This window comes from Struthio camelus, chromosome 1 (assembly GCF_040807025.1).
Source record: "Struthio camelus isolate bStrCam1 chromosome 1, bStrCam1.hap1, whole genome shotgun sequence".
Taxonomy (NCBI): Eukaryota; Metazoa; Chordata; class Aves; order Struthioniformes; family Struthionidae; genus Struthio; species Struthio camelus.
Window position 1 is genome coordinate 63,677,401 of NC_090942.1, and position 12,281 is coordinate 63,689,681.

At 37.7% G+C, this 12,281-nt stretch overlaps 1 protein-coding gene across 23 annotated transcripts in view; it reads left to right on the forward strand.

Moving 5' to 3' along the window:
- Positions 1-12,281, forward strand: part of GNPTAB (N-acetylglucosamine-1-phosphate transferase subunits alpha and beta) — a 47,980-nt gene that overhangs the window by 28,067 nt on the left and 7,632 nt on the right. For 21 of the 23 annotated variants that reach the window (XR_011141359.1, XR_011141343.1, XM_068944856.1 and 18 more), the window contains 7 exons: positions 1,279-1,402; positions 4,066-4,269; positions 5,717-6,822; positions 7,893-8,092; positions 8,380-8,599; positions 9,637-9,750; positions 11,679-11,764. Coding sequence is in view for 21 of the 23 variants with exons in the window: in XM_068944856.1 (XP_068800957.1) it covers positions 1,279-1,402; positions 4,066-4,269; positions 5,717-6,822; positions 7,893-8,092; positions 8,380-8,599; positions 9,637-9,750; positions 11,679-11,764 (2,054 nt within the window). In the remaining 2 variants the exon portion in view is untranslated. Of the gene's footprint in view, positions 1-1,278; positions 1,403-4,065; positions 4,270-5,716; positions 6,823-7,892; positions 8,093-8,379; positions 8,600-9,266; positions 9,751-11,678; positions 11,765-12,281 lie in introns of those variants that run through there. The other 2 variants (XM_068944970.1, XM_068944962.1) reach the window with 2 other exon arrangements.

Consider the following 12,281-nt stretch of genomic DNA (forward strand, 5'->3'; position numbering starts at 1 on the left):
AATATGTAGTGGGGCCCCGAAGATACTAGAGACTATTGAACTAAACCTTTCATGTGGGCAGATGTGGCGTATCTGCCCACACGTACTTGTTCATGTAACAAGGCATGCACTTTACTGTGACAATCTGGCAGCCTAAACGAGATGACTAGTAAGAAAAAAATGCAAGGAGGGAAAACAAATTTGCTATGGTCACTCTAGGGGTAAACCACGACTAGAATGTGGGCTTGGGTCTCCTGGTTTAGTGCCCTTTCTGTCAAACTATATTCTCCTCTGTGCAGATAACAGTAGCAGGAGTCTTACTATAGCAAAACACCTCAGATTTTTTTAAAAATATGTTTATTCCTGTTCTGAGCAGGTAGAAAAGATAATTTCAAACACCGGTGTCCATCTAAACCTTGTTATTTCTAGTATCCTCCCATTGTGTCGCCATCTGCAGAAGTAATAGGAGTTGTACAAAACTAGTTTAAGCCACCGTAAAATTATTACCTTTAGTACATGAGGACATTTGGAGACTTTGAGTTGATTTAAAAATTTTAAGGAAATAGTCACATATTTGCCAAATCCTGCAGTTAGTGCATTTTTATTATTTGTTCTCTCACTTACTATAGCGAGGTGAGTTTAGGTGAAGTGTTGTTCCTGATAACCTGATCAGTAAGTGTTTCAGTTGGAAATATGCTGGTAAAATCCTAAAACAATAAGATGTAAAGGAAAAAGTGCAGGTTTCTTTATGCCTGTCAAGTTGAAAATACACACACCCACACATCCGATTTTTGTCTTGGTAATTCTTAGAATTACTGAAGTCATAGAGGATCAGATGCTTCAGGGATTATGTTCAGCATGTGCTTGTTATCTCATGACTGGTTACTAATGAAGAAACATTTGAGTCAGCAGAACAAGCAAACTGCAAAGCTATTTTAGATGTGAAGTTCCCCCTTTTCATCTGATAAAAGATAAAGTCTTAATATTCATTTGAATGTGGTTTGCAGAAATGAATCATGGGGATGGAGACTTGGGAAGTCTTACTCTCTCTTTCTGGCCACTACTGCCTTGCTGTGTGGCCTTAGAAATTCATTTGACTTCTGAGGCTTAACTTCCTTCTGCCTGAAAAGGGTAACATTTACTTCACAGGTGATAGGGTTTAAATGTTGGTTGTAAAGCTTTGTGAACGTGTAAAGCAGTATGTGCTGGGAGGCATTATTTTAAGTCACTGTATTCTAAGAATGAGCTCAGTTGACTTTTATTTGCCAGTCCTTGTCTGAGAGTATAATGTTGTTCCAGGTTTACTTGACTTGGCCTGTGCCAAACTGTGCTGAGGGATGTCCTGGCTCATGGATTAAAGATGGTTACTGTGATAAAGCCTGTAATAACTCAGCTTGTGATTGGGATGGAGGTGATTGCATTGGTAAGATGACAGTGTTAAATTTAGAAACAATGAACTGACCTGTTTTTCTTTATAAGAATAATTCTATGATCCATTGATTGTCCTGTAACTACAACATTTGCTACCTTTAAATAATACAAAAGAGTGTTCATATAGGTTTAAAAAAATTTTCTCTCATCTGTGAAACTGCGTGGCAAATTACAGCGAATAGTAGTAAGCAGGGAAATCTTTCTTTGGGTACCAAGTTTGACTACAGGAAAGAAAGGTTTCTGAACCTCAGCATCCAACTGATTGTGCAGTAGTAATATTGAACTTCTGTCCTGACTTTATTGAACAAAATTATGTGTCTTAGATAAACAAGTAGGAAAAGAGATATGGATAGAACAAATAAGATGCGTTACTCAAATAACAGTATCAGTGTTTTAGAATTGCAGGTGAAGTCCCGTTCTGTGGATGTAACGGTAGCACTTTGGGTAGTGTTGCAGGTTTGATGTCTCCCTTCGCTTGTCCTCCATTAATATTACTTACTTGAAATATGAATTCTAAGCTAAAGTCAGATTTTTGTAGTTAAATATCTGGTCAGAGTAGTTGCTGGGAAGATTCTATGTGAGATTGTACGGTATTACTTAATATTCAAAGTTGTGACGTGCTCTCCCCTCATGGAGGAGGTTGTCTGTACTTGCTTTACTCATGGCTTACCTGTGGAGTTTTTAAAACCATAGCCAAGCATACTTGAAGTAGATTTTGTGCCGTCTCTTTAAGTGTAGTCTGTGTTCCACTATTTGTCTATCTTTTAGAAAGATAGACCAATTTCCTTGTCTTAAAACTCCTTAGTGCTGCCTGGGCATTACCTACAAGTTTCCTTGCTACCTGTCTTCCTATCAGATGTTTAGTTTAATATGTGGGTTTTTTTTTTGGTGGGTTTTTTTTTTTTTTTGGAGGGGAGTCTATGAAGCTAGAGGATGACCCCCAAAATGAGCTCATCTGACTCCCTGCATAATTTAAGGCACAAAATTCCACCTGGTAAATCAAATTCATCTTGTGAGTTCTGTAAAATCACAGCTTTATAGCCTTAGCAAAAGGCCATGCATCTATTCAAATACTCTAAGGTGTGATAACTGCATCACATAAATTGGTAATGAAGTCACTGTGAAAAGTTGCTTCTTGCTTATAGTAGTTTTTAACTTCAGTTGGCCGCAGCTGAATGTCTGTCTGCCTGGTAGATCCAGGCGATTTTCAGTATGAGTGAATGTCTATACCTTCTTGCCATGTGCTTCCCATGGAAGGAAACCCCTATGACTGTTGCTGCATTGCTGTTTATCTGTTCCTTTTATACTTTGAAAAAAAAGAAATTGCTTTAAGGGAAACGTAAAGTGGGAACAAATAAGCTCCCACCAACCAGAAAAGGCCTGCAGTTGGGCATGCTTCCCTTCCTAGAAAGGGTGACCTTTTTTAGATTAGACTCTTATCCATAAATGAACAAAGAGGATTAGAAGATGGAGAGTAAAAGTGAATGGACTATGTTTTCATAATAATGCCTGCTTTGTAAGGATTCTTCAGTCTCAACAAAGTGTCAATTTTTTAATGTGATTCTGACCTGAAAAGCATCTATGGAAAAACACACCCTTAATGACAGGCTATTTTCTGTATGCACTCAGAACAGTGTAGGTATGAGAAAAATTTTTACTGCTGTTCAGACTTGTGCACACTGAGGATCTGTCATTTCTCTGAAGAATATCTGCATTATGTTTTCTCACCTTCCAGAGTATTCAGTTGCCCTGCCTAATCCTTGCCTTGTTATTATCGGTGATGACTTTGCACACCCCTTGGAATGAGAAGGGACTGAAGCTACGATTTCAATGAAAACGAAGGGGAATAGATATAAACGAGAGGAAAATTTTACCCGTAGTGTCAGGTACTGATGGCAAGCAAGTTGCTAAGAGCCTTAGCCTGTGTCCTTAGTAGTGGTTTCAAACCTGGTTTTACAAAGGTAACCAAAGACTGCACTAGTGGTAAAACAGGCAGTTCTTCCCGGTCCTGCCAGTCCTGGCTACACGTTTCCATCCCTTCACTTGCATTAGTATTTTGCTTTCAAGAAGAGTGGGTGGTAGGAAGAAGGAGGGTTAAGTTTTAGCTGGATAAGACTTTCTGCATAGGTGCTTATACTAGCACGTGGTTGTGGTGCACAAGGAAGCGAATACACGTTTTGGCACCACAGCGGTTTTAGATCAGCCTACGATGATTGTGAAGTTATACTGCTAGTTCCTGGATTGAATTTTCAGGATGGAAGTTAGGAAAAGGAAGTGGTGCCTCTGGATTGAGGAAATGACGCGCCCCTCTAGGGGCTGTACGGTCAAGACTGCAAGCAAGGGAAGAAAGAAGCAATTTGTCTGCTTGCCTCTTTAAAGTTGAAATAAAATGTGTTGTTAACTTTTGCTATATTTTTAAGTTCATCCCCAAATTTATATAGTATGGATTTTTGCACGCTATAGATGCTACACTAGCACACAGAGGGCTAATTAGCAGTCATTACATAACCATTTTGTTGTAGGTAAATAAGATTTTACTGAATCTTTTCAGCCTAGCTTAACAGTGTGGTTTAAAATGGCACAGATATAAGGACTCAGAAATAAGAATTTCAGATGACCTTTTTTTTTTTTTGTTGTTGTTGTCTTTCACTCTAGGTAACAGCGGAGGTAGTCGCTATGTTGCTGGAGGCGGTGCAGTTGGAGGTATAGGGAATGGACTGCCGTGGCAGTTTGGTGCAGGAATAAGTGGTGTTTCTTACTGTAACCAGGGCTGTGCTAATTCCTGGCTAGCAGACAAATTCTGTGATCAGGCCTGCAATGTCCTCTCCTGTGGATTTGATGCTGGTGACTGTGGGCAAGGTATGTAAAATGCATCACTGATAAAATTTCTGTAAGGATTCTCTTGAACTGCCTTACCTATTTTGGTTTATTATTATTCTCTGATTGCGCTAAGATGCCCTGCAGAGTTGTGGGAAAAGACCTGTTAGCAGCTGGAGAAAAAATCGGCGAGACTTCCTATATTTATCAATCCAAACCTGAATGAATATTTTGTGCTGCTCTATTTGCTGAAGCAGTCATTGACCAAGCATGGACAGGGTGCTTGATACTGTGCACATTAGCAGGCATTGAATTCCTTGCCCCAAGAGGCTTACGTTTTAAATGAGGGAATTGTATTTCAGATATGCAAACAGTTTTTGCCCAGATAAGAACAGCTAATTTACTTAGTGATGTTCATAATGGTTAAGAAAGAAGAGCTAAAGATGCAGGTTCAAGCCTTGCTCTGGACTGCTGACAGAGGCTACTTTCAGTCACCTCTGAGGTCTGCCAGGTAGCGCGAGTTAGCTGGAAACGTCTTTTCCATGTGTGCAGCTGGCTACAGATTGTTTTCATCTGATAATGGCACTTACCCAGTAGATGAGCTGGGTTCAAAATGGACCTTTGAATCTCATTGCATTTTAAAAAGTGAAAATCATTAAACGTGTTTCTCTGTGATAGTATTAAAAGACTTCCCAATGCATTCTAAAGCGCATGCTACTTGGAGATGGGAGGATACAGATTTACAAGTATAATAGCGGAGAAAGCAAGGAAAGTGAGGAGCAAGATGCGAAGATGCAGTATGGGACGGCTGCAGGTAGGACAAGGAAATCATGGAGAAATTAGAGCACAGAGATGTCAGTGAGAAGCCAAAGTTTGAAAGGAAAGGCTAGCAGGAGTGATTGAAGTGATTGACAGTGGGGTTTGGCATAGACAAAGGAACAGGTATGGGAGAATGCAGCCTATTTGGGAGAGTAAAGGCTTCCCTGTGTCCAAACCGAGAAGGAAGCGTGTTACTGACAGCTGTGTTAGCCGGCAGTGAGATTTTGTTCACGTGAGAGCTGACAGGTAATCTGTCCTCTGCTGTGGTAGGGAGAGGTTTGTTTCAACCGTAACGATTCTGAAAGTCTCAAATCCAGATGCATTACAGCAGTATAGTCCCTCTTCTGTGACATGAATCTACTGAAATGTGGCAAAAATTTGTATGGGCATGTTACTTATGACTTAATTTTAGGTAAGAGAAGCGTGACAGTGAGCTGCATAGACTCTGTAGGTAGAGACTGAAACTTTGATCAACTATAGTGGCTTTTAGAATTGCCGTTGGAGTGGCTGGCTAGTTTGTAAATGTGAGTATGTTCTAATAATTCATTAGTAAAGATAGGTGAGCGAGAATAATTGGAAGCCACCTTAAAGCTGTCTCACTGCCAAAAAAGGGCACTGAAAGAAAAGCGTCAGACTTCAAATTGACAGAAATTTGTTTTGTGTTTTCCAGATCACTTTGAAGAGATGTACAAGGTGACGCTTCAGCTTAATCAGACTTACTATGTTATTCCAAAAGGTGAATGCCTGCCCTATTTCAGCTTTAGTGAAATAGCCAAGAAAGGAATTGAGGGTTCGTATAGTGATAATCCAATTATCCGACATGCTTCAGTAGCTAACAAATGGAAGACTATCCACCTCATAATGCATAGTGGCATGAATGCCACTGTGATCTATTTTAATCTTACGTTTCTAAATAAAAATGATGAAGAGTTTAAAATGCAGGTAGCTGTTGAAGCTGATACTAGAGAGGAACCAAAACTGAACACAACCTCCACGCAAAAATCCAATGCTGAACATAAAGCTCCAACTTCGATACCAGAGGCTGAAATGATATTTGAGGATATTCCTGAAGAAAAACGCTTTCCAAGAATCAGGAAACGTCTAAATGGCACAGGAGGGAGTCTCCATGAAGAGGTGATAATGCCATCGGTAAACGTGTCTCTCCTTCCTGAAGATGTTCAGCTAGCTCTGCAGAACCTGAATTTGAAACTAGTAAATGGAGATATCACTCAGAAAGGATTTAATCTGTCCAAGGCTGCTCTCTTGAGACCTTTTCAGTTCTTATCTTCAGTGAAGAGGATGGTAGGCCTGGAAAAGAAGGGAGCGCGTTATAGTTCAGAAGATCAGAAGAACCATACCACTATGCACGAGCCTTATAAAGATTTAAACGAAGGCAAAATAGAAGCCACAATAAAAGCAAATGAAGTAGCTTCTTCAAGGCTGACAGGAACGAAGGGGATTGTTGTGACAATGAACACAAACAAACTTGTTTCTAAAATAAGCTCTTACTCCGCACTTCCAGGCATGGGAAATAAAAATAAATCTCAAGAAAAAGTATTGAATGCACTCATATTAAAGGAAACCCAGAAATCAAAAAACATCGGGAATGTAGAGACTGGAGAAGACACAGAGGGAATGGAAGGAGGAAAAGGGCATGTGCAGGTGGATACTAATATAAAGGAGGGGTTACTGGGAAGAAAATTACAGTATTATGCTGGAAGTGACCAAGGCTTTTTGCCATGGGAGAAAAAGAAGTATTTCCAAGACCTTCTTGATGTGAGTATTTTTACTTCACTGCTTAAAGGGGGATACTTGTGTATTTTTTGCATTATTTAATGAAATCCTGTTAATGGGGTTTTTGTTTTTTAATTTGAAATGTGTCTTACTTTTGTGGCAAATACTGAGATTTTTTTGAAACTCTTCTGAGTTTCCTTATAAAATTTAATTTAACGGTCTGGGCATCTCTTAGCTAGGTGGTGAAAGCTGAATAGCCATTTATTTTCCCTTTCTACTGGATTTTTAGTCGGATTGACTCTTTATTCAGTGTCTGTTGGTACAGTGCCAAAATCCTCACATGTCAGATGCACAATTCCAAATCCCCAAATACCGTTCAGACGCATAGCACTGCAACAGAAAGCTTAAGTTTTATTTTGATTTCCTTTATATGAATGTAGATCTGGTTTATTTAAAAAAAAAAAAAAAAAAAAAACCTTAAAAATATTTATATGTATGATGGGGAGTATTTGGTGCCTAAAAGCTAAACTGAAAGACTATCAGCAAAACTGAATATCCAGATCGTGTCAAGAAAACATGCGACAAGCTCCCTCTGTTCCGGCTAAAGCATTTTGGCAGTTTTGAAAACCTCTAGAAGAGAAGATAGAGAGTGATTCTGTTGGTAACAAGTGTTCTTCACTCCTTCAAATAGCAAAGGTGCTATATTTTAAAAAGATCACCTCTTTCTGTTTTTTCTGGGATTAGATTTTTTGCATGAGGTATATTTCATATTCATGGGATTTCAGTTTATCTAGTATGGAGGAGTAATCAGCAAAAAAGTCAATATTACAAATATATATAACTAAAAGTGGTTAAGTGTATGTGGTGTCTGAGGAAAAACATTAAGAAAGATTTTTATAGACCAGAGCATGACAGGTTTGAGGGGAAGAGTTACCTTCTTTTTAAAGAGAGAACTAAGGAATTTGAAGAAAAATCTTTAAGACTTAAAATCTTAAAGTATTCAACTACTGGAAAGAGCTGGCACCTAGCTGAAATGTCAGTTTGCCTGTGTGTTCAATCCTTTTGATCTTTTTGGTAACGTAACCTTGATGTATACCGCTCCTGTTGCTTAGGAAGAAGAATCATTACTCAAACAGATGTCCTACTTTACTGATGGTAAACATTTTGGAAGGCAGCTGAAAGATACATTTGCTGATTCCCTCCGATATGTAAATAAGCTTTTAAACAGCAAATTTGGATTTACATCTCGGAAAGTCCCTGCTCACATGCCTCACATGATTGACCGCACTGTTATGCAAGAGCTACAGGATATGTGAGTATGCCTTTGTTTGAAATAATGTTTAAAACTGTAAGTGACATAATTCCGTCTTTCTGTTATTGCTTTGTTATAGCAGTTTACAATGTGTTGATGGCTACTCATTTAAATTACATTTTGAAAAGGGAAATGAAGAGTTTCTCACAGCAGGATGGTTGTGCTAAAATAAGGAGACGTTTGAGGATCTTTTATATTTTTTACGTGATGATTCCTTCTTAGATAAGGAATGTTTTACTTTAAGGACCTGAAATACTAAATTAACTCTACGTTTTTTTTCTGTATAGGTTTCCTGAGGAATTTGACAAGACATCATTTCACAAAGTGCGACACTCAGAGGATATGCAGTTTGCTTTTTCGTATTTCTACTATCTTATGAGTGCAGTCCAGCCGCTGAACATTTCCCAGATCTTTGATGAGGTCGATACAGACCAGTCAGGCATATTGTCTGACAGAGAGATTCGCACATTGGCCACGAGGATCCATGAATTACCATTAAGTTTGCAGGTATTCTTTCCTCAGCAATGATTTTTAGGATTACTTCAGCTGTAAAATCTTAAACGGTTATCACAAAAGGAATCAAATCCTTATTCTTCCTTACTTTAGCATCCAGCTATTCTTTAATTTTAACTTGAGAATATGATGATAATGCGTTCAACTTTTTTTTGTTGTATTGAGTCTACAATTAAGTCAAGAGTTTTAGCATCATCGGAAAAACGGGTCATTGGCTTCTGATTTCAATAAAGCAGTTAGTAAAAGTAAAAGCCTCTGTCAAGAGTGGGGATCATTGTGCACCGTAAACAGCAGTGCTTGCTCAGAGGAACTTGTGGTCTAAATAAAGAAATGAGGCAAAGCGTAGAAAGGAAGTAACTGCATTAGTAAATACTATGACTACATCCAAAGATTTAAATTTATGTTTTTCGGGAGCTTGATGAGCAAAGAGAGGGTCGTTGTAGGACTTAGGCTCTTAAAGAGATGATTGGTAGAGAAGACTGTGTACTATTGCTACTTTACGGAGAGGAAGCAGGGCACAAACCAATGAAATAATTTTTTGTTGCACAAAATCATTGGCTTAGCTTGAACACAGCAGTAGTGTGTTCCTGGCCTGTACCTTAATCAGAAAACCATTCTTTCTGCTTTTTCTAGTACTCTTTTTTTGTTGTTGTTGTTACAGACTTTAATATTCCACTTCTGGTTTTGGAGTTCTTTACTGTCTTGGCATCATCAGTAAAGCTGTGTTCGCCTCTAAAGAAAAATGGCATTTCCCCTACTTAGGTCATGCTTTATCTGGTCTCAATTCAACTACGTGATGAGGATTCGCTTCACTTTAAGCGTATGGGGAGGCCCATTGATTTCAGCGTTTGTTGAACTGTGGTCTTCTGAACTGATTAAGTCTACTCTTCATACAGTAATGTGGGAATTCATTATGTAGATAATATTTTAAGTATATCTGAGCACCCTGAATACGGGAAGAAGCTTATGAAATGTTAGAACTATGTCAGCGAGAAAACAGTATTTTTTTTTCTTTTTTACCTTTCTGATAGGATTTGACGGGTCTAGAACAAATGCTAATAAATTGCTCTAAGGCTCTTCCTGCCAACATCACTCGGATCAATGTCATTCCACCAACTCAGGAAGCGTATTATGATCCCAATCTGGTAAGAAACATTGATCCTGAAAGATGTTTGGTTTCTTTGCAGAGCATGTATTTACTCCACTTGGAAAGGTGTTATGATTTCTAGAAGAAAAGTATTCACAAAAATTGCTACCTGTGTGCACATGAAATAATAATGTTTTAAATGTGAAACTTTTATAAGTTGCTTCCTAATTTTTAAAGCCAATAAAATTTTCTTCAAAACAGGGAAAAGCTGAGCTATTGAATATTGTTACATAAGGGATTTAAAAAGTCAATCTTTTTTAAGAAAACTAGTTCACTACTATGAACCAAAATGACAGTATGTACCAAGAGTCTCTTTCCTGATACCTTTCTGACTAGAACTTTCTGAAAAGTGTTTGCCTGTAATGTATCCCATGTATTTAAAACAAACGGAAAACTGGGGGAATGTGTTCAGAGTCATTCTCCCTAATTTGAAGACTTCTGAGTAACTCCTCCTAACTTCCAAAGATTTAAGACTTAGCACTAGATGTTCCAAAAGGATTGAAGGCCTTAATTCCTATTTGATGGTTAAATTCTCATTGAAATTAGTGGGAGTTTAGGCATCTAGCGTCTTTAGATCTGACGCTAATACCTGAAATACCTTTACAATGAGACTTTAATTCCTGAATCAATCTATGCATTTTAAAAAAAAGTGTATGCATATACTCCGCTGAATTGATGACCTGATGTTTTATAGGTTTAAACCAATATACTGTATTAAAGCAAAAATAATTCTGCTGAATACAGGTCATGAATTGTTGCATGGTAGAAGACCATTATTTATCCCCAATGCATACCAACCAAAGTACAGAGATCTACACCATGTGTAGATACAGGTATGCAAACAGCTCCCTATTGACTTACTCTCTTTTTTTTTTTTTTTTTTTTTTTCTCCCCCCCTCCCTCTAGACCCTGTCCTGCCTTGTATGCTTACCAGGTTAAGTTACAAGGTATTAAAAATATTTTCCCCAAAGTCTGAATTCCAGCAAAGTTCTATATAAAACCATTCTGTCAGCCTGGTTTAAAGAAATGAAAGTGCAGATTTGAGAATTCTGCGCATTCTGAGGACCTTTCCTCCAGTATAGTCTTGTTTCATTTTACATATCTTGCTTCTTCATGACTCTCTTATTTCAATCTGCAAAATCCTCAGTGAGTAAGGCCATATATGCGTCAGTGAAGTGAAGACTCTGAAGAGTAATACTAGAGAATGGTTGCCATAAGTGTGTTTAAAGTCTCTGTGATTGGAAACAACATCAAATTACTTTGTTCTTTTTGGAGAGTCAGGAAAATATTACTAATCTAAGCACTAATGTCTAATGTACTAATATTATTGTTTTAAGTCAGTTTAAATAGTGACTTAATAGTGGATTGTTTGTTTGTTTTGGTTTGGTTTTTTTTAGCACAGAGGCCTAATTTATTTTTGCTTCTGTTGCCTGCAGCAGCTACATTTCTAGCAATGAGTCTAGTACTGTAGAAATATCCCATGAGAATAGGGATTTGACTTCCCAGAATTGTTTCAGCATAGCTCATGATCGAAATAATGAGGCTAATATATATCAGCTGTTCTGTAAAGCTTGTCTGGCCAGTGTTACTAGTTAGCATTGAGTGGCCTCCGTCAGAGGAATGCCAAAGACAGCTGTCAAACCAGCTACAACTTGTGAATATTGTATTGAAGATGAAATGTGAAGTTGCAATGTTCTTGCCAAAAACATTCTGTATTTTTCTTATAATACACATAGATATCTGATGTTATACAGCAGTATTTTTGTTCTCAGCAGATGGTCAAGAAACAGTATTGTTTTACATTCCAGGAGAGCAAAGTATATGCAGTTCTCTACAGCTACAATATGTTTTCTACAAAGTACACCTTTACAGCAGACTCTATAATCTTTGAGTAAAGTATAACAAAAGAAATATGTTTTCTTCCAGCCTCCAGTGACTAAAAACCTAGTTACTAATTGCAAACCTGTGACTGACAGAATTCGTAAGGCATACAAGGACAAAAACAAATATAGGTACGTTATGATATTCCTGTGAAAAACAATGCTGGCTGTTGCAGAGCAGCAGGAAAGTGCATGAATGCATACATGACAAAAGAATGCATTGACTATGTTAAAGTAAATCAAGCTAACATGTATTATGACAGGAGCTGAAAAGAGAAGTCAAAGTAAAAATACTGAAAACTGTTTATATATGTTTCATTATGAAGAATGATGTTTTGTTTCTGTTTTTTATAATTTGCTATTTGCTAGTAGACTAAAGGTTTTTATGTTGCACGTATCTTCTTGGGCCAGATCCTAACTCTTGTACAACAGTGAGAAGCTAGAGTAGCTTTAGACAGCTATATAAATTGATCATACAAAGTGAATAAGAGTAGTGTAAAAAGGTGTAAGGAGATATTCTTGTATTTAGAAGTTGTAAATCTGTTTCATCCTTCTTTTTTTTCTACTGAAGCTTAAAAAAGAAAAGAAAAAGTATTGCAGCCCAAGGTGCCTTGTAGATTTTCTTCAAGGGAAAGGAGTAGCAAGTGGG